The following is a 26,477-nucleotide window of genomic DNA, read 5'->3' on the forward strand; positions in this document are numbered from 1 at the left end:
TTCTCCCTTCTCATCCTTACTGCGTTTCAGCTTCATTTGTAGTAGCTTCCTTGTTTTCTATCATTTGACCTTCTAGATTCGATTTCTCCAGTCTGTGCTAGCAACTGTTCACAAATGATCCATGCAACAGAGTATGGTCCTGTGTCACACAGATGGATTAGGAGTTGTTTTCTGCTTTTGTCTAATTTGTCTCTATAGAGTAACTTGATATTTTACTCAGGTAACTTAGGATATGTGAGAAGGAAATGCTTTGATTTTTATTCTGCTGACATTAGCTTCTGAGATCCATGGCTTCTTCAACAAGGACAGATTGCCTCCCTAGAGCTATTTCATTGACTTCTTCACTGACACAGTAAAGTTAATAGTCAGACAATACTGTTCTATGCAGACCCCTTAGCATTTATATTACAAATGAGAGTATTTGAAGTCTTGTGGTGTGCTGGATGTATGGCTCCCCACTGATGTGATAAAAGACCTCAGACAAGGGTTGCTTCTATCTCTCAGCCCATCCCAGTGCCATTGACACCCCATCCTCCTTATAGAGGGTAACATTGATCCTATCAGGCATGGAGAGTGACCTCTGCTTGACAAAATTGCATACTCCAGAGACACCAGGCTGAGGGGTTATTCTGGAGGTAAACCTCTCTGAATTCTCTCCAGAGGAAATGCAGAGGAAGATGGCAGTACCGGTTCCTTGATGGTGGGCTTATCCTTCCCTGCTCTGCCTCACAATCTCCTCCACCTTTATAGATCTTTGGTCTATATTCAAATGACTATTGTTTTTCCAGGTTCCTTTTCATCTGTGGAAAGGAAGGTAGCTTGCAATGAAGTGATGTGTCAATCCTTGGAATTTTGTGACTTGAAATTCTTTTGTGAGCAACCCAGAAGACCCCATTCCGTATTAACTGGGATTGATATTCTTGATGGTGTTATCTGGGCTAGGTCATCCACATTCTGCTGAAGGCCGTCCAGCCAAGGTAGATGAAGTTCACTCAGAGGGTAGTTATTTACCTAGCAAAGAGTTTGCCAAGGGCTTTAAAAGATGCCATATCTAGAATATGCTTAGATCATAGATTTCAGTGAGTGATAACCTTTGTTCCCCACTTTAGGAATGAAATCCCCAAATAGTCCTAGAAGAGGGGTCATTAAAATCCTCACAGCTGCTTAGAGGTCATCTCTGAACTATATCCCAGGAGAAATGCTTGTAGAAACAAAATGGAACAGGAAAACAAAATGAGGCTAGTGTAGAGGAAGACAGAGGGTGGCTATTTGCAGCTCACTCAGGTGTGCTCTGAAGGTAAATGTCTTACATCAGCATTATCAGAGCAACTCCACTCCTTAGAAAGCACAGAGAGATCACACATATGCTCATGTGCGCGCACGCGCGCGCGCACACACACACACACACACACACACACACACACACACACACACTTATTACAATTGTACCTTTGAGTCTCCCAGAAAAGCAGTTTCTGTGAGTGATAGAATGAGTCTAGGTGATTTTCCAAGGAGACTGTTAATTTTCACAGATTTACCCACAACACTGATATAGGAGGCCTCATTAACTCAAGTACTGGAAGAATTTTTCTAATTTCTTAGGAAGTTGTGTGAATATAATAATATCAGTGCTTCTTTACTTCCAAAACTGGACAGCGCATCAAACATCAGAAACAACAGTATCAGCTCCTGTCCCAACTACCATGGAGTTTCTTGAGAGAACTTATCTTGTGAATGATCAAGCCACCAAGATGTACGCCTTCCCTCTAGACAGGTAAGAAGATACTTACGTCTACATTGGCATTTTCTGTGGCTTCAGTACTCAGGAAGATAACAAATATTAGTACTTTAGAATGATACAGGTCTGCTTTGAAAATTAGAATTATTTTGAGCATCTCAAAAGAGGTGGACTGATTTGTGTGACTCATCCTGAGACATACAGTAGACTGCATAGTTGTTTTGATTCATTAAATGTTATAAGTCAAAAAAGAAACATTCATTAAAGTAATTTTTCTTCTATGGTTTTTTTCACTAAAGAAAACAGATAAGAATAATCTGTTTACTGTTGCGTTTTTTTCAATTTTCTCATTTTTAAGTTAGAGACTAAAATGTCAAATATTTAGGAAAAAATAACACTTTCCAATGATGGCTCATAATCAGAGTTATATCCATTTCAAGATGAATGGATTACTTTATATCAGTAGGTGTGCCTACAATAAATGTAGCTGAATTTAATGTTTTCCATGGTTTTGGATTTTTCTTAATGCTTTCACAGTGTCATGTGTAATATAAGTCTTTGATTTTCATTTTTAAACAGTTATTGACTGAACACACCTATCTTATGTCCTGCATATATATTGGAAAAGAAAATATTTCTAGCTCTAAATATCTGTTCATTTAAATTAAGATGCTAATATAAATTGCATATAAAAAGAAGTGACTACAGGATAGATACAGAATAATGCTTGAGACATTTAATGATTATTTTAAAGGAAGACATTAAGAGAAACTAATGTTTTCCTGGGTCTGAGTACAAGTGCAAAATTTCCAGAAATCATAGAATAAGGACTGAAGAAAACAAAATAGGATCATAATAAAGTTAAGGGAAATCTATATAGAAAGTAAGGAAATGGGAGGTAGCGATGTAGCTGAGTGGAAGAGTATATAGCTAGGGAATTGGTGTATGTGAGAAGATCACTCCTAGTGGGAGTCAAGTCGGTAAATGAAAACATAAAATGAATTCATGCAGAGGAAATTTTAAGAGAATTTGTACTTATTAATAATGTGTGCAATATTTTCATTTATTTTGTAGAATCAAATTCATAATCTAAAAACAATGATGTTGTATTTGATCACATCAAATATAGTAAAGAGGACTTTCCCTAAAGAGTATATATTTTTAAACAAATGAATAATATACAAGAAGGACATCTATTATCACACATTGAAAGAATTATTTTCTTAGAAAATTTGAAGTGTCGGTTATTGACCTCATAAATACCGAAAACAAAGCCTTATATGAAGCCTGGACAACATGCTGTTAGTCTTAGAAGTACTGTCATATTATTGAAATAACAATAATTACTGTTAAAATAGATTTTTAGGATTCTGATGAACAGCCACTAGTTTATCAAAATGGTCTTGTTCGTCTCGTAGGGTGACTAAGGTATGAGTCTCAAGACATGGTGCATAGGGGAGCCTTGAAAGCATTCAGTGTTTTCTTTTCAAACACAAAAGTGAAATCTTGAACAGATTTTTAAAATCCCGATCTTTGCATTTGCCACAGAAGAAAATGAATGCCAAAGAGAGGACCCAACCTTGTAAGGCCAGAGGGCTAAGTTGAAAGTTGAGAGGATCTGTGCTCCTAGTGGGTCTGTGTAGTAGCTTCCCCTTGCCTTCATCCACACACGTGTGACCTCAAAACCTAATCTAATTGCTCCTGAGAAAATCTGTATCTTGCAGATCTCTTATCCTCCCCCATCTCTTCCAGTCTCCTTACTTGTATATTTTCTTTCATTTCAGAGCTTTACCTCTTAATAATAATTTTCTTCTCCTGGGCTGCTTCCTTTGACCCATCACGAGCTTCTTGTTTAAATTGTTATACATTGTAAAGATACTTACTCTTGAAAGCAACCTTGTCATCTAATTCCACAGAGGGATTGTTTCCTATAGCTGCGGTTTTACAATGAACTACTCCCACAGTGGGTGGTTTACAGCACATAATTCTATGAGGAAAATCTGAGGCATATGGCCTTTGTTCTGGTTTGCTTAGGAAGTTGTTTTTTTTTTTCTGGTTTCTAGACTAGAAAGCTCAAAATGCCTGTATTCACACGTACATGCCTGGGGTCTTTTCCTGACTTTGACTAGAGTCTTTGTTTGCCCTCTCTACATTTGCACCAGCCTGAGAGTTTTGACATGATAATTCAGGACCTAAAAAAACAAGACTGGAAGCTTATGACCATCACATAGCTAAAGCCCACAGCAGGATCACTGTTACTATTTTAGCAAGTAATAATAAGCCTCAAGGTCTGGATTTTAACATGACAGATATTACTGGGTGTCACCTTTGTACACATTTCACCACGGGACAAAGGGAAGCCTTGTTAGTGCCATTGTCACTGGGAAATACCCTCTCCTTCCTCTGCAATTCTTCCTCCAGAATTGTTCCATTGTTAAAGAAGGGCTGTGGAAACAAGAATAAGGATAGAGGGTAGAGATAAGCTGCTAGAATCTTTTCAACAATCTATCTATGTATCTCTCTCTGTTACTCTATCACTGTCTCTATGCCTCTCTGTCTGTCTCTGTCGCTATCTCTCTGTTTGTGTCTCTGTGTCTGTCTCTCTCTGTCTCTGTCTCTCTCTCTCTTGATGTGTGTGCATGTGAAAGACAATCCTCAAGTGCTTCCCACCGTTTTCACCAGCCTGGATCTTGTTAAGTAGGTGAGGCTGGCTGGTCAGTTAGTCTAAGAGGTCCATTTGTCTCTGCTTATCCAGTGCTGGGATTACAAGCACACACCTCACATCTGGGTTTTTAAATATAGTTTCCAACGATCCAATACAGGCCCTTCTGTTTGCAGGCACCCTGGCAAAGTTTATGTTTTTTTATTGTCTCTGGAGTTGTCCTAAGGGCACATGCAGAAATGAAAAACAACATGTTCTCAGAAGCCAGTGCATCTCAGTAAGATGTGAGAGGATGGGGAGACTGGGTATTTCCAAGCAGAGCTGCTGCTGAGAACAGCAGAGTTCTTGTTTTTCTGTTGAGAAAGGAGGAGTAGGCTTGAGGCTTCGTGACAGAAATAAACAAGAGAATGAAGAGCAGCAATAGTCCAAGATTAAAACAACACACACACACACACACACACACACGCACACACACGTAAAAATCCTTCTGGGTTGCGGCTAACCACAGACTGGCATCAACAGCAATCCTGAAGAGAGGCTTCCTTTGTGTTCCCCACTCGAGGAATTCACATGCTGACACCTGAAGACCCAGTGTGGGCTTATTAACAACAATACGAATCCTAAGGGTGTAACCAAGTTTAAATGTGATTACAGGAATGTCTGTTACATATGATAAGCCAGAGAATCCATTTTCTCTCTCTTTATGTGCTCAGTGATAAAAGCCATGTGAGGATATCAAAGGGCTGCCATCAGTGAGCAAGTAAGAATTTGCAGAAATTTATTAGCACACTGGCCATGAAGTTCTAAACTCCAGACCTGTGCAAAGATACGTTTCTGTTAAGTCATCCATGCTATGATGCTTTCTTGCAGTTCAAGCAGCCTAACAGAAGCTCTAAATCTGATTGAACCACGTAAACCGTGGAGTAATTTTTATCTTAGAGCATTGTTGAAAACAGTCAAGCAATTGGAAGGCAGCTAGACATCCCACACTCTGAGTGAGTTATTAGTAGAGGCAGAATATCCAGCATAGGCTTGAGAGTACAGCCATGGAAAGAGACAAAGCATGTGCAACTAAAATGACCACCATCCGTGGAGGGTACAGAGAGGTAAAGACACCCAGAGATGAGCCCTCTCAAGGAGCACGGGGCACTCACAGGCGTGGAAAACCAGGGGAATGCACTCCACTGAACTGGGTAATCCAAGTTACCAAATAAGAAATGAAAAGAAAGAAAATCACAAAGAATCACTATCTAGTATCACGACAATACAGAAAGATGTTCATTTTCCTCAAAATCAAAAGACACAAAGAAACAGAAAAAAAATACACAAATAGTAAAAAAAATAAAAAAATAAAATTCCAGTTATAGGACAGCTTTAAAAGTGTCTAAATGTTGGACTTACAGTTTAAATGTTTTGATAGCAGCTACTATAATTTATCAAGAGAACAAAAACGTAATTATGTTTAAAACACTAATGAAAGACTTGATGACTATCTCAAAATAGTGAATACCAACAAGGAAATAGAGACCATAAGATCAAATTGTAAATTCTAAGGTAGAAAGGCATAATAAGTAAAATTAAAAAAAAAAAGAAAAAGAAAAAACCCATCAGAAAGGCCTAATAACAGACCTCTGCTATTGAAATCAGCAGACAGAACAAAACTTCAGTGGTCTTGAATATAAAGAAAGTTATCATTAATAAAATAATAAAGTAATAATTAAAATAATTAAATATAACTCAAATTAAAATAATCAATAAGATATTTGTATAATTACATAAACATATGTGTATGATTATAAAATAATAATAATAATAATTTAAAAGTTAAAGAAAATGAGCAGAGCATTAGAGAACTGTGACGCATGATAAATTCATTAGTTCATGCATAATAGTATTACCAGAAGGAAAGAAAAATTTATAAATGTCTTTAATGACCCCAAATCTCAAAAATTTGGTGAAAATTAATTTGCAGTTCCATTATACTTAGTGAATATAAGAAGAGACAAGCAGCTCGGTGAGGTGATGCATGTTTATGCTGCGGTACTTGGGAGGCAGAGGTATGTGGATCTCTATAAGTTTGAGGCTGGCCTAATCTACATAGTGAGTTCTGAGACACCCAGGACTACATAGAGAGACTTCATCTCAAAAAACTGGTGAGGCCAGAGGAGGGTACTGGACTCTTCTGAAATGACAGGTTGTTGTTAGCTGCCTGACTTTGTAGATGGGTGTGAGCCCCCATGTGCTTAGAGCTGAAAGCCAGCTTTTCTACAAAAAGCACTAAGCACTCACCTCCTGCACAGCCATCTCTCAGCCCTGAAGAGAATCTCCTTAAATCCATAACATGGAATGTTATAATTAAGAAGAAAGTATGAAAGTATTTCAGAATGTGTAGAACATAACTATGTCCAGGCCCGTTGCTTCTAATAAATATTAGAAGATACTGTGCATTCCAGCCAGGACTTCCATGTGAGAAAACAAAATGAGAGACATCAGAATAGAAAGGGAAAATGAAAGCTATATTTCCAAACAATAACATATTTTAAATATAAAAATGTCAAAACATACTCTGAGAAATGTAAGATTTAGTAAGTTCAGTAAAGTGGTAATAAATGATAGATATAAATGTAATTGTATTTTTACATAGGAATAGCAAAATAAAATAAAATAAGACCTGAAAATAAAGTTAAGAAAACTCATTTACTTACAAGGGCATGCAAACAAAGCATATGAATTCATCAAATAGGGGGTAAAGCTATAGCTTACTGGCTAAGGGCATTGGTTGCTCTTTCAGAAGACCCAGGTTTGATTCCTAACACTCACATGGAGGTTCACCAACACCTACAACTGCAGTCCCCAGGGGATCTAATGCCTTCTTTTGTCTTTTGCCAACACAACATCGCATGCAGTACACAGACCATATATGCAGGCAAAACACCCATACTCATAAATTAGAAATTACAAAAAAGTAATTCATTAAATAAATAAAAATGTTCAATTTTATATTATAATTTACAGAACATTGTAGGAATTAAAGAATTCACTAAGAATGTTTCCAACATTGTGGAAGAATTAATATTGCTAAATTTTAAAATTGACATGAAAATTTAATGTGCTCACCATAATACTTATTAAGAGAAATTAAACCTTTTAAGAGAAATTAACAAATAGACCTCACAACTTACATAGTAACAGAAGGGACTTCTTACTTAGGATTTTGATTGCTGTCAAGAGGTGCAATAACCATAGCAACTCTTATGGAGGAAAGCATTTAATTGGGGTTGACTTACAGTTCAGAGGTTTAGTCTACTATTGTCATGGTGGGAAGCATGGTGGCATACAGGCAGACATGATTCTGGAGAGGTTGCTGAGAGTTCTATGTCTGGGTTGGCAAGCAGCAGAGAGAGGGAGATACTGCGAAGTCCTCCCCCTGTGACACAGTTTCTCCAATAAGCTGATACCTACTCCCAAAATGCCACTTGTCCTAATCCTTCCAAATAGTGCCTATGGGGGCCGTTTTCCCTTAAAATACCATATCCCATTCCCTTAACCCATAGGATTCTAATCATAACTTCAAAAATCCTTATTATCGCCTATAACAGTCTCAACATTGTTGAAATGCCTAAAGTTCAAAATCTCTTCTGAGACTCATGATAAACTTCTTAGCTGTAGCCCCCTGTAAGATCAATATCCAAAAGCATACCACACACTTCCAACACACCATAGCATAGGAGATACACTACCATTCCTGAAGGTAGGAAAGGGAGCATAGTGGGAAAGACTGGACCAAAGCAAGACTGGAAAGCAGCTGACAAACTCCAAATTCTGTATCTCTATGTCTGATGTCAATGAGGTCTTCAGATCCCTAACTCCTTTCAGCCTTGTTGACTGCAGCATACTGCTTTCTCTCAAGATGGTTCCACTCTCTGTTAGCAGCTTTCCTCAGAAGCCATCCCATGATGCTGCTATCTTTAACACCTTGAAGTCTTCAAGGCAGTTCTGACTTCACCTTCACGGCTTTAAGCAATGGCCTCTTTAGTCCTCCACACAGTGACACACCTGCCATATATCTGACCGCAATGGTTTGCCTTAGATGTCATAACCCCTTTCTTTTATCCTTGATCTACAGCCATAAACAAGTGGAGGGAGAAGTTGGCAAGTTCTGCTGCTTGCTGGCCCTGGAACACTCATTTGAATACATTTTCACCAGCTTTCTGTTTTCAATGGTTTCCATCACTGCCTGAACTTCCTCTGTAGACTAGGCTGGCCTTGAACTCAGAGATCCACTTGCCTCTGCCTCCTAAGTGCTAGGATTAAAGGTGTGTGCCACTATGCCTACCCTGAACCTTTCCTTAAGTCCTTTTCACAAAATGGAAGCTTAATTGGGGCTTTGCTCTGAGGTCACTACTCCTTTGATTCCATGTAGCACCAGGCTTTTCTTTAATCTGTTTACCATTCCCAGTGTCCCTTTTCTCAAACTGTACATTTTGCATTTTTCCTTGCTCAGCTTGCTCCTTTTCATTATAGATATGCGTAAGACCGGCCACTAATAATCAAGCAACTAATAAAGCAACACTATCAGTGCTACGCTTTCTGGAAAGTTCTTCCACCAATGCTGTTAATCCATAACTCTTCATTTTAGCTTCAGGCAGACTTTTCAGACAAGGACAAAAAGTATTCTTCACCAACATATCATAAGACTTTGACTAGGCCACACAGTAATACTCTTCTCTAAAACCTCTTAAGCCAGACCCCCCAGAGTTCAAATCACTCAATACCACTGTCTTCCACGATTCTACTAGCATGGCCTATTAAGCCCCACTTAAAGTACTCAACTGCTTTCCTAATCCAAAGTCCACATTCTGCCATAAAGGGAAAAGGTCAAGTCCACTATTGCAATACCCTAGTCCCTGGTGCCAACTTCACAAGGTGTCACATACCCTGCTATTAAAAATTAACACAAACCCAATTAGAAAGCACTTGGTCATCCCCATAATAATCACACCACTATTACACTAGAGTGTATTTATCTGTTCATCCAGGTAATTCACACACACAAAGAAGACATAAAAGTAGTCGTGTGTGGTGGTTTGAATATGCTTGTCCTAAGTTGTTGTGGCCTTAGACTAAATGTGGCCTTGTTGGAGGAGATGTGCCACTGTGGGAGTGGGCTTTGATGTCTCTATGCTCAGTCTCCTCCCAATGTTGACTAAGAGCCTCCTGGCTGCCTGTGGAATCCAGTCTTTTCCTGGATGCCTTCAGATCAAGATACAGAACTCTCAGCTTCTCCAGCATCATGTCTGCCTGTATGCTGCCATGCTTCCTGCTATTATGATAATGGACTGAACCTTTGAAACTGTAAGCCAGCCCCAATTAAATGTTTTCCTGTATAAGAGTTGTGCCTTGGTCATGGTGTCTCTTCATAGCGATGGAAATCCTTACTAAGACAGAGTGACAAGAAGGCTTTCAGTAGTAGAGAGAGAGGAAAAAGAGAGGAAAATTATAGGGTAAAAAGCCCCTGAAATTCATTATGTGCATGTATGAAACTCTCAAAGATTCAAAAAATGAAAAGAGTAATTATATACTTAAATTCACGACATAGGCTACCAGCATATACATACTAATATACATATACATACATACATATAATAATACATACCAACTGAATGGGCCAATTGTATTTCAACAAGGTGTTTTCAACATATGTTTTTGGGACAATTAAATAGTTGTGTAAAAAAAAGTTAATATGTATATATTTCTGACATCATATTAAAGAACTTTACTAACATGAGTTATAGCATTAAGGAAGATGCCAAGATGATATAGTTAAATATCTTCTTAAAGAAAACATAGGTATAAACCAATGAATCTTGGATTAGGAATGTTTTCTTGAAAAGATACTTAAGATATAAGTATTAAAATTGTGTAAGTTAACAAGAAAGGAAACATCTTCTTCTGTAAACTATAGTACAGAAACAGTGCCCAAATTGCACAAAGTTAATGGGGGTAGACTTTGTTCTAAGCTCTAGGAAGCAGCATGGCTGAGTTTAGGCCTAAATGTAAGGAGCTTTACACAAACAGTCTTCAGTTATAGTGGATGGGTCTCATTTGATAAAAATAGTTTGCTTCCAGACTCTTGGGTCAATTTTGAGAGCGATTATTACATTAGTATTCTCGTTGCTTGTGACCAAAAGCAAGCTCAAGGACAAAAGATTTAGCTCTGGTCATGGTTCAGGAGATGACAGTCTACCATGACAAGACAAAGTACGTCCATTGTGATGGAAGCATGAGCCTGGGGCTCTCCTATCTTAGCTTTTCCAGGAAGCACAAAGAAATAGCACAAAATCAAGAGGAGGTATAAAATTCACGGACTGATCCTAGAACTCATTTCTGCAGCCAAATCCCACATTTTACACCATTTAAAACAGTTATGGAAAACGGAGATCAAGAAGTGAAACATTGGCTCAGGGTGAAGGGTGTGAGGGGAGGCTTTCAGCTTCAAACCATGGCAGATGAACTCCTCCACCTGAATATAAAAACCCACAAAGATAGCCTTATATACCCTGACAACCACTCCAAGATAGGAGCAAAATCAGTTTTGGGATAAAGCATAGCTCTGTCCAAATAGTGCTTGAAGCCTAGGTGCTTTTAGGTGTCTGCAGTAGTATAACCAACAATTCTCATGCGCTACCTTTTCAACAGAATTTTTTTTCTATATATAACTCAAAACAAGCTAACCAATGGACTCTCATTGTATAAAAATGCATATTTAATATGTTGCAACACTATCCAATAAAATATCAATAATTGTATTTTGGAAGTATAATTACCAGTGATTTTTCTCTACTTTGTGTTTTTTGTTATACTAAGTTTCCTATAATGATATGCACATTTATTATTTTTCAGAATATCAAATATGACAGTAATTAGAGTGATCCTAATACTTATCAGCTAAGCCAAAACATTCAGGCTTTTAATTCCAGATGGTGATAATCCAAATGAGATAACCTTCAAATAGAAGCTAATGTAAAACTTAACTTTCAGAGCTAGAAATGTAAAGTTCTTAATTCCGAGAACCTCACTAGTGTTTTCAAATAATTTATGGAGTTAAAAAACATCCTATTAGTTCAAGATTCAGAATCAGTGTCATCTGGACCAGCAACAATTGATTTTTAGGTACACTCATTGAGATATCAACTAGTCTGTGCCATGGTAGGAAACACTGGGTTTTGCATTGTCATTTTCTGACTTTTTTGACCTCAGAAAATCACATTACCTCTCTGAATCTTACTTATCTCAGTCAAGAAACTATGCAGTTGGGTTACCTTTTATTAATAGCCTGACCAACTATGATCTTATGGAAATGCCCAAATTAAGTTTTGTGTTGGAACAGAAGTGATAGTTACTATTTGAGGACACACAAGTGGAATCCAGCTTTTATCATAACAGTGAGTAATTGGTGGAGGCTGTCTGCAAATGGTGCAAATGCATGATCAGGTGTCTGAGGGTCTCCACGAACTCAGCCTGAACAAGCATTGTGACCTACTGATGTCTATTTGTCATACCTTACAATCTACCATGATAGTGATGGTGGTGGGTTCTGAGCACAATATTCAGAACCTTTTAATAAAGGAGCAATTAAGAAAGACTTGTCCTTAAGAATCTCTATTTTTTTTTCCTTAGCTCAACAAAGGCAATGCTTGTAAGCAGTTGTGAGTTCAGAAGGAAATGTAAAGAAAGCTCTGAATTACAACTCCTTTGCTAGTTTGCAAATGTCCTATGACATTGAGAGTGGGTAGGGCTGCCAGGAAGGTGCGTGTTTGTAACCATGTTCACTTCTTCTTGCTCCTGTCAAAATCATCCTCAACAGAGAACTTCGACAGAAGCCTGTGAATAAAGATCAGTGTCCTGGAGACAGGCCAGAGCATCCAGAGGCAGGAGGCATCTATCACTGCCACAACAGCGCCAAGGCCACAGGGAACAGGTCGAGCAAGCAAGCGCATGCCAAGTGGAGACTCTGTGCTGCTTCAGCAATATGCTTCATCTTTATGGTGGCAGAGGTGGTGGGTGAGTACTGCCCAGGAAAACGCTCGATGACTCTGCAAACTAACGAAACCCTGCATCGAGATGGGAGGGACAACTAAGATGTTCTTTCAAAGAAGTTTTTAGTGTTTTCTGCATGCATGAATGACAGTAGGCACATAGTGGTCAAGTTGGAAAATAGAGGGAAAACAAAATCTATTATTATGTCACATTTAAATTAAAACCTCTAATTACACCATAGATAATTTCCTACAGTGTATCTTCTGTGCATAGCTCAGGGGTTATTTTTCTTTTTTTTATATAACTTGGACCATATTGAATGCTCTTGTCTATGCTATCAAATACTGTTTAAAAATATTTTTGTGCCCAAAGAATATACTCCACTGTAATTCATATAACTATTCCTCTACTGGTAGGAATTTAGGGAGATTTTTTTTCTGCTTCTGCACTATATTACAATGAAGACAATCTTAATAAAAATCTGCCTACCCTTCTGATTATCCCTTGAAAGGGATTCTAAAAATGGAAATAATTGAAACACTTGGTTGAAAGACAAGAATATTTTTCTTATGTCTTGAATCATTCTGTCAAACCTATGTCCAGACACTTGAAATGATTTGTCAGTATGGAAACTCCTCACAAAAATGATTTTCAATCCAACTCTTTGTAAATACAGCTGTAGAGGGTCTGATACTCTCTTTGAACTCTGCAGGCATGTACATGTACACATGCACATGCACACAAGCACATCCACCCCACACATGCACACACATACATTCACACACACAAATAAAGTCTTTGATGACATATATATATACGAGTGCTTTAGTATTCATTGTTCTGATTCTTAGTTAGCATCTTTCACACACTTATTAGTTGGACATGTTTACTCCTATGATGTATCCCCTCCTTTTTTCTTATTAACTTTCTTTTTTTTGAATTTTTATTAGGTATTTTCTTAATTTACATTTCAAGTGCTATCCCGAAAGTCCCCCACACCCTTCCCCACCCCCACCCCCGCTCTCCTACCCACCCACTCCCACTTCTTGGTCCTGATGTTCCCCTCTACTGGGGCATATAAAGTTTGCAATACCAAGAGGCCGCTCTTCCCAATGATGACTGACTAGGCCATCTTCTGCTACATATGTAGCTAGAGACACGAGCTCTGGGGGTACTGATTAGTTCATATTGTTGTTCCACCTATAGGGTTGGAGACCCCTTTAGCTCCGTGGGTACTTTCTCTAGCTCCTCCATTGAGGTCCAATAACTGACTGTGAGCATCCACTTCTGTGTTTGCTAGGCCCCGGCATAGCCTCACAAGAGACAGCTATATCTGGGTCCTTTCAGCAAAATCTTGCTGGCGTATGCAATGGTGTCAGCATTTGGAGGCTGATTACAGGATGGATCACCAGGTGCAGCAGTCTCTAGATGGTCCATTCTTTCATCTCAGCTCCAAACTTTGTCTCTGAAACTCCTTCCATGGGTGTTTTGTTCCCAATTTTAAGAAGGGGCAAATTGTCCACACTTTGGTCTTTGTTCTTCTCGAGTTTCATGTGTTTTGCAGATTGTATCTTGGGTGTTCTAAGTTTCTGGGCTAATATCCACTTATCAGTGAGTGCATATCATGTGTGTTCTTTTGTGATTGAGTTACCTCACTCAGGATGATACCCTCCAGGTCCATCCATTTGCCTAGGAGTTTCATAAATTCATTCGTTTTAATAGCTGAGTAGTACTCCATTGTGTAAATGTACCACATTTTCTGTATCCATTCCTCTGTTGAAGGGCATCTGGGTTCTTTCTAGCTTCTGGCTATTATAAATAAGGCTGCTATGAACATATTGGAGCATGTGTCCTTCTTACCAGTTGGAACATCTTCTGGATATATGCCCAGGAGAGGTATTGCGGGATCCTCCAGTAGTACAATGTCCAATTTTCTGAGGAACAGCCAGACTGATTTCCAGAGTGGTTGTACAAGCTTGCAATCCCACCAACAATGGAGGAGTGTTACTCTTTCTCCATATCCTTGCCAGCATCTGCTGTCACCTGAATGTTTGATCTTATCCATTCTGACTGGTGTGAGGTGGAATCTCAGGGTTGTTTTGATTTGCATTTCCCTGATGATTAAGGATGTTGAACATTTTTTTCAGATGCTTCTCAGCCATTCGGTATTCCTCAGGTGAGAATTCTTTGTTTAGCTCTGAGCCCTACTTTTTAATGGGGGTTATTTGATTTTCTGGAGTCCACCTTCTTGAGTTCTTTATATATATTGGATATTAGTCCCCTATCTGATTTAGGATAGGTAAAGATCCTTTCCCAATCTGTTGGTGGCCTTTTTGTCTTATTGACAGTGTCTTTTGCCTTATAGAAGTTTTGCAATTTTATGAGGTCCCATTTGTTGATTCTTGATCTTACAGCATAAGCCATTGCTGTTCTATTCAGGAATTTTTCCCCTGTGCCCATATCTTCGAGGCTTTTCCCCAGTAACTTCTTAGTTGAGAATTTTGCAAATTACTTTATTGATCTCTGGGAGCTCCTTATGTGTTGGGATATTAATTCTGAGCTATAGCATTCATAAATATTTTTTAGCTTATTGATTGCCTTTTCATTTGTTTTGACTTGAGAGCTTAAATTTAAGCAGTTTAGGTTTTAAATATAGGCAACTATAAAAAACTTTCATCCTGATTTTTTTTGTTGTTTTTGTTGGTTTTTTGAGACAGGGTTTCTCTGTGTATCACTGGCTGTCCCCGAACTCACTCTGTAGACTAGGCTGGCCTTGAACTCAGAAATCTACCTGCCTCTGCCTCCCAAGTACTGGGATTAAAGGCATATGCCACCACACACCGGCGCACACAGCCCAGCAGCTGATTCTTTTTAAAAACTTGGTAATCTCCACCCACTGAGAGAATAAATACTTTGTAATGCATTTTCTTTGGTTTTTGCACGTAATTTTAACATCAATGTAAAATTAGACATTTTGGATTCTACAAGAACTAAAGTTCCTTTTCTAAACATATAAAAAAAGTTTACAATATCATGACACAATTATTTTTTCCATTGATATTCAATATATTTTTGTTTGTCATTAACCTTTTGTAAGTATCAAAGTGTGTTTCTAAGTATATTCACTGATCTGCATTCCTAATCTATGGCAGTAAAATAATTAATGTAGATTTAAACATCATAGTATCTGTTGTATCCTCTCTTTAGAAGGAAAGTATAATGGTTATTAATTTCTGTGTTTCTAATAAAACACAAGACTCATTCCATTATCATTCAATTGAATTATGATTTTATTGGCATGTAAGTTAATAGAAAATTATAAGTATTTATTAATAGCTGAAAATTTAGTAGTAGTTTTCTATTTTAGAGTTTTTCTAAGAGTTTTGAGTCACAACCACACATGCTAATATAGAAAGCTGAGTTTTAACATTTTTTCATTTTTAACAAATAAACCATATTTTTTGTAATCATCTCTTTTAGAGGCCTTTTAAAGTAGTTTTTGGTAAGTATTTTACCTTTTATCTCATTCTTTGGTAAAATCAAATTTTCTACTTCTTCAGTACTATTTTCCTCTTCTATATATTTCTCTAAAATCATTCAGCTACTGGGAAATATCAAAATTATTGTCAGATGCTGGGGCATGATGGCCTTCTGTTTGAATTGCTCAGCTTGAAGATTTTGGAATGCGATGTTATCTCATTTTTCTCTAAATATGTAAAAGAAAACTCTAAGTTACATGTATGTGGGGTCACTATTACTTTTAATAATGGGTCTGTTACCCACTACCTTTAGTGGTGTTACCAATGTCTTAGGGGCCTCATTTCCAGTTTGCCACCTAGAGGGAAGGTGATATGAGTAGAAACAGGCAAATAGAAGAAAATAGGCTCTCCCTAGCTCCTTTTCCCACTGTATTTTTTAGCTACCAGAATAAGATGTGTTTTTTCTTAGCTGCAGACTCTTCTCATATGTAGATTTTCACAGCATTTGAAAATCAGATAAAACCATAGACCTATTAAATCCAAAACAAGCAACACCGATACAGCACTTTACTCTGAATTTATAAAGAGAGTAAGTACCACACAATTTCTTTAACAAGTGCTCTATCTTTTGAGGAAAGAGACTGAAAGTATGATGGAGTTGCAAAGCAATTTGCTGAGGGCAATAGGCAGTTCCAATCTAGAACATCCTCTTGAAAATGTACCAGCATCTCACAAAAGTGCACACACACAAGCACCCACAGATAGGTGACATATTACATACATGTATGCACATGTATGCATGCACTTATATGCCTACAGATGATGTTTGATACAAATAGAACATGTCACTCCTTCTTTCCTGTTATAATGTTTTCTATTTCTTTGTCATGTTTATTTGCTCTGACAAAGGCCTTCAGAACATACCAAATGGAAGTGGCCAAAGTGAGTTCCTTGGTTTGCTCCCAAGGAATGCTTTCCCCTTTTCATCCTGTGTAGCATGAGGCTATGTCATCTGTAGCTTTCACTTCGTTCATTACTCCTAATATTCATTATTTGCTATTTGCCATTTTGTTTCAAAATACCTCATGTGAGATAGGCATGGGCAGCTATCCACATGGAGTCCTCCTTCCCCTCTTATTCCTGTGTATCCAAGTTCATGAGTTCTAGTCTGACTCTTTTTTTTGACTCTTAAAGTCACCTGTGATCTCATTAGTAAAGGAATAGAAGGGATACAGCCTGAAACCTGGTGAGTTTTGACCCATGTCAGTATCAAGTTGATTATTATTGTAATCATGGCTCCTATCAGGGCCACATCCATCTTCGAAGGCTTCAGCATTTCCACTTTGCTTGAAATGCAATTGAGCACAAGGGTAAACCAACAAAAGCATGAGTAGCTGGAAGAGGCTGGTCCAGAAGCTGTTTCTATGCTAGACCCCACTTTGCTCTCCCAAATGAAATGTGATCAATATATTAGAAGTTCTGCACATCTAAGACAAAAGAAAAGAAAATTCTTTCTGTGAAATACTTTTTCAGGTATTCCACAGTCAGTCCGACTTATAAATTACTAATAATTTTCTCTTGCCACAGCCTTACATACTTATTCAGTTCTAACTCAAAGAGATTATTCATTTTCTGGGAAATGATCCTACGCTTTAGAGTCTCAGGAGCTTTCGTCTCTTTATTTAAATTCCAAAGTCTCCATTCTCATCAAAGCCTTAGCCATCACTCAAGATCCCAGTCCACAGCACCACCTATTCCCTGAAGTCACATCAAGAAGTGATTATTCTCAAGACCTTTTAGGAGAGTCTAGAAGGTCCTTCTTCAGGGCAGAGACTCTAAAAAAGGCCTCAAAGGAAGAATAAGAGGTTCGTAAATGACATGAGAAAGTCCTTTTTGATACAAAACTGAAAGTGATGTAATTATATTTAAATTTTAAAAAAGAGTTAAATTAATAAATAAAAACAACAAAACCCAAACCAAACAGCTTATTATTTATGCCTGTGGCCTGAGAGCTGGTGATTATCAGGATCTTCCTTCAAATATCTCTATGGTTATGTTTGAGACAGGGCAAGGAAAAATACCTACAGAGATACAGGCACAGCAACTTGAAGGAGACAAACACCTCTGTTCAGCTTGCTTTCATTGTCCACAATAGCTACAAGACTTACTCTCTTGGCCTAAGTACCTGATACTTGAAGTATCTCTGGGATTTATATAAAGAAGCTGAATAAAAACTTACTGTCTTTCCTCTAAAAGTATTATATGGAATGATGCAGCTCCAGAGCTTCCAGAGCCCCACCTATATCTTACCTGCCTTTAGTAACCTGCTTTAGTAACATCTTTGATCCTTAGACTTAGGACACACCGGCTCAATTATCCTCAGATTCATTTATAGGAGCCAATAACTTGAAACCTCCCTGTTGTTTAATCTAATTTAGATTAAGCTTTTATGACTCAGACAAAGGAGATTCTGTTGAAGACACAGCTAGAATAGTAATTGGTGGATCTGCTGGGGAACCTGGCCCTTTTTGCAGAGCTTGCTTTATAATTGGTCTTTAGAGTTGGAGAGAATCAGGCCATTGGGCTACATTTGGGGGAGATGACTGCCACAGTGTGCATAGCAGCCTGGTAGAAGGACTGAGAAATGAAGGAGACAGGCACAGTGTACCCACTCTTGGGCCTTTGGAGCTGTCAGACTAGGACTGTTTTGTGGCTTGTAAAAATTCTTCACTGTGCAAAGGCCATAAAATGGGGCTTATATTGCAGATATGAACACACACATCTCTATTTGAAAAGATGAAATGAAGACACAGAGAACTCAGGAAACTAAGCCTGAGTGTGTCATTGCTGGAAGCAATTGAGAGTAGGTAGGGAGAGGCATCTGGGGTACCATGTTCAGTGTTATGTAAGGATGGGGAAAGATGATTTTGCCAGGCAGTGATGCAGAGCTGGAGCAGGCTGAAAAACCACACATTTGAGAGTGAGAATTTCTGTCTTACTAAGAGAAGGATATAGCTGTAATGCGTGATACATGTTTGATTACTAGAGTTTTTCTTGCTTTGTTCTGTAGGTACAGCACCTCAGTGACATGGGTCATAAATATTTTTGTTTTAAAATATTTTACTCTTTGAGAACTGAATAAGTATATGAGCACTGAAACCACATCACACTGGCCCTTCCATTACTCCATCCAACTTCTCCTTGTGTCTACCATCCCAGTTCAAGTCGCAGATATTTTTTGTGGTTCCTGCTATTGGGAAATTTTAAAACAAGACCTGGAAAACTATAGTTTGCTTTAAATACTTGCTAAACAATAACTGAAGGGTTTGACATCCATATTAGATAATACAGTCTAATGAAATGCCACTCATAAGATAGGTAAGTCATTCTCCTTATATGAATTAATGGCATACAAGGTGGTCTTGGTTACTTTTCTATTGCTACAATAAGACACCATGGCCAAAGCAATTTGTAGAATGAGTTTACTTGGGGCTGACAGTTTCAGAGAGTTTGAATTCATAAAGACTGTGGCAAAGAGTGTGGTAGCAAGCAAGCTGGTACTGCCAGGGCAGAAGTTGAGAACTCACTTCTTGAGACATAAGTATAAGGCAGAGAAACATAATTGGGAATGTTGTAGTGTTGTGGGAAATACTTAAAAAATGAACTGGCAGGTTCCTGAGCTATGCCCTGCTACTCTCAGCCCTGGAGGTCTCGATGTCTTATTCTTATCTCCTGGAGACTCTCTGGCCCAGAGCTCCCAAAACTTCTCCACCCAGTGCGCTAAGTTCCTACTGATGGGTCATGTCAGCCCCATGCTTCAAAACTCCCATGACCTTTGTGATACATCTCAGGCAAAACCAGGCTTTGCTGCCATACCTTTCTCTCTTGAACCCAGATGAGCCACTACGTGAAGGAAAACACAACACAAACTTAGTTTAGACAGTAACTCAGTCGCTAGGCACAACAACTAAAACACTAATCTTGTCAGCTTTATTAAATCTAAATCCTCCAGCGAATCCTGACAGAGCCACCATTGAAACTGGGAGACATTAGTAGTTACATCTTGTCCTCACGTTATCCCTGTCCAAAACGGCCTAACTCCTGCTTTCTCTCTTCCTCGATCCAACCTGGAAGTCCCTTCTACTCACTCAACGATTGGCTCCTTTATTCATTAGGGGATTGGTTCACAAGAAGTCACCTGAGTACATGGCTTACTTCTTGTCCCAAACCCCTCCCAGGAGAGTGGAGTTAGCATCAAAATACAAACAGCAAGAGGCCCAACCACAACAGGGTAGACTTTTGAAATTTCAAACTCCACTCCCAATGACACACCTCTTCCACCAAAGCCACATCTCCTAGTTCTTCCCAAACAATTCCATCACTGGGGACCAAGCCTTTAACTATATGAACCCATGGGGTATTCTCATTCAAACCCCACAAAAGCTATTATCATCAGGTGAATTGTTTTTTGTTTTTTTGTTTTTTTTTTCTCAGCACTGCCAACACATCTCTTTCTTATTGGAAAATGCCAATTGTTTAAATCTGAGGGGGGTCCATGTCCAGGAGATGCAGGGACAGTATTCTGCTCTCAGGGCCTATGCGATCTGTTCCCAGGTTGAGACCTCTCTTTGCCTGTGTTTCCTTGCCATAAGAACATTCTGCACACATCTTGCCATGGCTAGAAACAGAACCGACAACACTCTGCTTCATGCATTCTCCATAGTTCCTTTCAGCAATTACTGCTGTGTGGGTTTTTTAAATTCACCTACAAACTATTCGGTTTCATTATGATATTCTGCAACATTTTTTTTATTCCAGTGTTCCCTCTTCACATTTCTGCTCCTGTTCTTCAATTATTCCCTTCTACCTCCATATCCTCCTTTCAATTTTCTTGCCGTGTGTTGTATTTCTCTCTTCCCCTTCTTCAATAATTCTTTTTTTCCCCTCAGCACATGGTCTCATTTCTACTTTCATAGCTTGTACACATTTGCACACAAACATACCTTTTTACACACACACACACACACACACACACACACACACACACAGAGAGAGAGAGAGAGAGAGAGAGAGAGAGAGAGAGAGGGAGAGAGAGAGAGCGCTAGGATCCATGTATGAGAAAGATCATGTGATATTTGTCTCTCTGAGTTTTATCATATAATTGTTTCCAGATCCATTTGTTTTTAATCATCAATGTCTTGTCCCTCCAAGTAAGCCTGCATATTGGTGACAAAGACCTTTCTCACAAACACAAACTAAATATGCATTGGCATTGTCTGAACGTCCTAAGCAGATCTCCTTAGCAAGGAGGCTAGCCTTCAACTTCTTTGTCAATCTCATTTCCCAGAATATTCTGATATTTCCTCATCTATTATCTTCTATTTTTATAGCAAAGTGCCACATTCTTTTATTTCTTTTTCCATGTTCCTGTGCATCATGAAAACCCACAATTTTCTTGCTAATTCTCAGTCCTTCTTTGAAAAGTTCCTGAATACCACAGTGTTCTCTGTTCCCATTCCGGTAGCAAGACTTCAGTGCAGTGTTAGGCGATCACTGAAGAAAGGGATTGTAATTTGTTTACCTTTGTGTACTTTGCTCATGTTACCAGGCACAGCAAGGGCTCTATAAGTGCTGGCTGAATAGTTGAATTAATGGTCAATAATGCCCCATGCTTTCAGAAGTAAATGCACTTGCTACCTCTTGCATGCAGTGTGCTCTGTATCACTCAGCAGTGCCCACACTTTTCTAGATAGTTCTTATTACCAGCTCTGATGGTTGGGAAATGATTATAGGGTCCCAGGTCTCCAAATTACCATGATTCTTCTAAAGCAAGCTCTTTTCTTAGTTGCTTCTTCACCAGCTGAGCCTGCTAAAGAATTTTTCCAAGACTTTTCTTGCCTTGACTTAGTGGGCAATTTCAGTGTGGCACTGAGAATCCCCATCATTCATGGCTAAAATTGCAGCATGCTGCTTATCTGCATGTAGTTATTCTCCAGGCAAGAAATAATGCATTATTAACACAGCTTTATTATCAGGACCGAGTCTGGCAGATCGAGGAACATTAGAGGATAATTGGAAGGACAGCTGATTTGTTAGCAAAATGTTGCCTTTTGGCTAATGAATCATTCTGATTTTTGCACGGACAGCTCTGTAACACGCCTGAAGACTACTTTGCTTCAGATCATTAAACTTTGACAAACCAGTTATTAAGTACAGCTCGAGCCACCGGTCTGTGGGGATTATTGCAATGATGAGCCATCTATGCAATTTTTTTTTAATCATTAAGCGAGACAAGGTGAGTCTGATGATGGAGGGTCTGATGACTGATGGTCTCTGCTGCTCTGTAGTACACAAGGCAATAAACAGTGGCAGGAATGACTCATCAGTCAGCACACACTCTTTGCTGGAAAGAGGTAGGGAGAGCAATAGAGGTTATTGCTCTCAAAGAAGCCACGCTCAGGAAGAAAGGACACAACACTCCTTTAATTTCTCTTCTGGAGGCTGGAGGTGTTTTCAAAGGAGAGAAAGAGGGAAGTCACCAATGTCCAGAAAAGCAAGGTGGCCGTGTGGGCCTGCTTTTCTCTGTCCTATGCTTCGTCAGATTGTTCATGACTTTGGTATGTCCACTGGACATACCTTCATTTCTCCATTCTGTTCTGCTCTCCCACCATTTATAACATGGATCTCCAGTGCAGCTAGTAATTCAGCACAACAAAGAGTGGCAGTAAAGGCTATGGTAAAATTACAAATAAATAGCAAGACTATGAGCCAGATTGCAATGCTGCTTGCCAGGTAGAAGTTCAAGTCTACAGCCTGGATTATGAGACCCCGTGAATCTAGCCAATGCATCTACAGCCATATGTACTTATAGGTCCGTTCGTGAGACTTCCTGCCTAGCATAATTGAGATGCTGTTTCTATTTGCTTCATAATTCCTATTGCTATATATCCATGGCCTCAGAAATGACGCCCTGAACATTTATATTTATGTGCTTAAATTTAGTTACTGTTATGGTCTCAGTTATTTTTCAAATTGGGAAAAAGAGGTGGGTTAATTTGAATTCAATACCTTTTTTTGCTTCCCAAGTTGTATGAATGAACTATGTCTAATATGCAGAGGAGTCCTAATTGCATTCCCAGCCTTTAACCCAGTGTGATATTGTGCATCTCACAGGTGGACACGTTGCTGGGAGTCTGGCTATCCTCACTGATGCGGCTCATCTCTTAATTGACCTGACTAGTTTCCTGCTCAGTCTCTTTTCTTTGTGGTTGTCATCGAGGCCCCCTTCCAAGCGGCTGACATTTGGGTGGTATCGAGCAGGTAACATTCTCTGATTGCGCAATAGTGAATGCATAATGATATAGATTCAAACAGAGCTTGAAAAAAAGGGGGAAGGTAAAGAGAAAGCCTTGCCCAATAATTCCCTCTGGGCTACAAGCCTGCTGCTCAGGATAAAATAACCATGTGGGAATGTGAGCTCTCAACATTAATTCAGCTGACAGCAAGATTAATGGAAGTACCTCCTCTACTATGGGACAACAGAAATAGCTGTATCGTGATGCCAGACATTTCTGTCTCCAGGGTCTAGGAGATGATTCTTTCGGTTACTCTACATCCTTCGAAGAAAGGATGAAGGCAGAGAATCTAGGGTTTAGTGATTGTCCCTAGGGAGTTAGGCATAAAATATGGACTTTCTTAATCACACACATAGTCATTCCTACGATCTGAATGCTGCTTTGGAATCTCAGGTGGGAATTTAAAGACTGTTCAGGTGGTCTTGAGATAGGACTTCATTAAGTTATGAGATCTGTACTCTCATTAATGGGTCAATGCAGTTATTGTGGGAGTGGGATCCTGGTAAAAATGATGAGGTCAGTGTAACTTATTTCCCTGCCTCACACACACTTGCTCTTCTATCATGCTATGATGCAGCATAAAATGTTTGCCAACTTCAAGAACCTTGATCTTGTACTTCCCAGGATCCAGAGCTATGAGAGGAGAAAAAAGACCTCCTTTTGTTATAAATGGCCTACTCTCTAGTACATCGTTATAGCATCAGAAAATGCACCAAGAATGCATCCAGTGAATGCTTGACTCAGCTGAATCCTTGTTCATTTAAACATCAATAGCATTGAGGTAGACAAAAATAATGACACAGAAAAAAGGGAGAGAGTAAAATTCACTCTTTTGACCTTTCTCAGAGCTGCTTCTTTCACTGAGTGACTGCCTGCTCTTGCCCAGAAAGCAGCCAGAGTTATGAGAAGTGTTCAGTCTCTGCAAAGCATTCACTATGGGTTTTCTTTACTGTATCCCCTCACTCCCTTACCTTGCTGCTGCACTATTTCCTGTCTCTGTGGTTTCTTATATCAGTTGGAGAAATTTGTGTTGGAATATTTTGTACCAGTATTGGGAACATATAGTAGCAGCTCTGACTTCACACAGGCTGAGAAGCCAAGGCAAAGGAGAGCTGACTGCAGCATGCGGGGTAATCTTCATGGTCAGCCTTCCCAGGGAGAGACGCTGGCAGCCAAAAACCACAGCTTCACTGACAATGTGAAGTGTAGGTTTTAGAGGTTAGAGTACTAGGAAACTCTGTCTTCGTGCTAAGCAGTTTATCAGTGCAGGTGTTCAGGATTGGCTTCCCTTCAACAGTCAGAGAGAAATAAACAGTCTTAGAAAGTGTGTGAGACTGAGCTTAGAGAAGTCTTAGTACTATTTCTGAAAAAGGTACACCTGGAAGCCATGTGAGGTCTGTAGAACTCTCCCCATTTGTCAGCACAAATTTGTACACACTCTCAGCACTTCCTAGTACTATTAGAACTGTTTTGTTTCCCTGGGAAGTTTCCTTTTTTAGATAGACTAGACTCAGAACTTTACATCTTTGCTTAGACTCTGTGCCATTAATCATGGAAATCTATGAGCCCTAATATTCTAAAAGACCAAGAATGTTCAATAAAAACTCTCTGCTATTAGGCAAAATATTTTGAAATACAGGGTACAATGTAAATATTGAGAACTTTAAATGTGGCTAGGATGACTTAATAACAATATTTTGAATTTTATCTAATGTCTATTGAATGACTGCACAGGATTGGTGGCTACCATGTGAAACAGTGTCATAGACACAGGTGGGCCCTGTGAATCCACAGCCCAATCTGGCCAATCCGCCACCCGCCTACTTGGCTATTTCCTTGGAAACCATGTAGCACAATGATACCATTTATCTGTTTTTCCTCATGTGTTTCTTTCCTAACTAGTTGCTTTCAGGTTCCTAACCAATGTTTGGATCTGACTGTTGCTCTTGAACTTGGTATGAGGGCTTTATTGTTCTAGCCCTTGTTCCCTAAATATTTCTAAACATGGGCTTAGGGTGGGACATGATAAACTTGAATATCCCCATTTAGATCTGGTCTCTGTTTCTGGCCATGCAGAATTTTAAAAGGCTGATTCTCATTAATTTTGGCAAAGGAAGTTTTAAACAATCTGACTAATTAGTAGTTCTTGAGAGGTTGTTTAATGTTCCATTAGTTTCCCTGAGTTGCTTTAACAGCATGGTTCCAACTGGACAGCTCAGAGACATTTGATGTCTTAGAGGTCTAGAAAAACAAGTGTGTGGTAAAGACATTAGTGAGTTTGGGTTCTTCTGACATCTGTCAGTGAAACCTGTCCCCTACCTCTCTCAGACCAGCTGATGGTCATTTGCCGACAGTCTTTGTTCCTTGCCTAAAATATATCTGCTTTAATTTTTATATTGTCCTGCAGTCTCTCTCTATGCACATTTATTCCCACATTTCCCCTTAGAATAAGCCAACTGGCCATATTTGAGTATAGGAATACCTTATACCAAAATGACTACATCTTAACTAGCCATGTGGAAACACCCTGTTTTCAAATAATGTGGCAATATGAATTCCTGATAAGTAGCATTTCTATGTAAAGATCTTTGAGGGACAGAATTCAAGACACAACCCATGCCAACTTGTATTCATATGCTATTTTAAATGTCTATCTTATAGTTAAGAAGCTCCTATTGTATAAAGCCATATAGGCAGTCACTGGTGAACCATATGGGTCTGATACTTGTAGCCAAGCCCTAAATATCTGCATCAGCACTCCCTATTATGTAAAAAATGTTCCACGGATGGACTATCAGATGTTTTGAGCGTTTCATAGACAATAACCACATACACATTCTATTATGCATGAAACATAAGGTAGAACATCAAACTTGCAATTTTATGTATAATTTTATTTAGGAAGAACCTAATCATGGGTAGGTTCATGTGAAAAAATATGAAATGACAGCTAAGTAGCACTTGAATATGGCAAAAAAATGAAGATTGTATATAGCTGACTGGAGTCAGAGAAGCAATTAGCCACATGGTAGATTAAAGTCTATAATTCTGCTTTAGCAGGCTCTAATACATAAGAATAATGTAAAGGGAGTGTTGTAGTTGGTGTTAATTGTCTTGATACAGCTTATAGTCAACTGAGAAGAAACTCTCAACTAAGAGATTGCCTAGATCAGATTAGTCTGTGGGCAGATTAGCCACAGGCT

The 26,477-nt window shown here is 38.8% G+C and overlaps 1 protein-coding gene across 1 annotated transcript in view; it reads left to right on the top strand.

The window, feature by feature from the left end:
• The first annotated feature begins 1,370 nt into the window (after window positions 1-1,370).
• Slc30a8 (solute carrier family 30 (zinc transporter), member 8) overlaps window positions 1,371-26,477 on the top strand; it is a 40,246-nt gene continuing 15,139 nt past the window's right edge. Inside the window, exons 1-3 of the mRNA NM_172816.4 lie at window positions 1,371-1,774; window positions 12,268-12,464; window positions 23,093-23,239. Coding sequence (NP_766404.1) covers window positions 1,704-1,774; window positions 12,268-12,464; window positions 23,093-23,239 — 415 coding nt within the window. The 5' untranslated portion in view covers window positions 1,371-1,703. The remainder of the gene's footprint in view (window positions 1,775-12,267; window positions 12,465-23,092; window positions 23,240-26,477) is intronic.

Source organism: Mus musculus, chromosome 15 (genome assembly GCF_000001635.26).
Source record: "Mus musculus strain C57BL/6J chromosome 15, GRCm38.p6 C57BL/6J".
Lineage (NCBI taxonomy): Eukaryota > Metazoa > Chordata > Mammalia > Rodentia > Muridae > Mus > Mus musculus.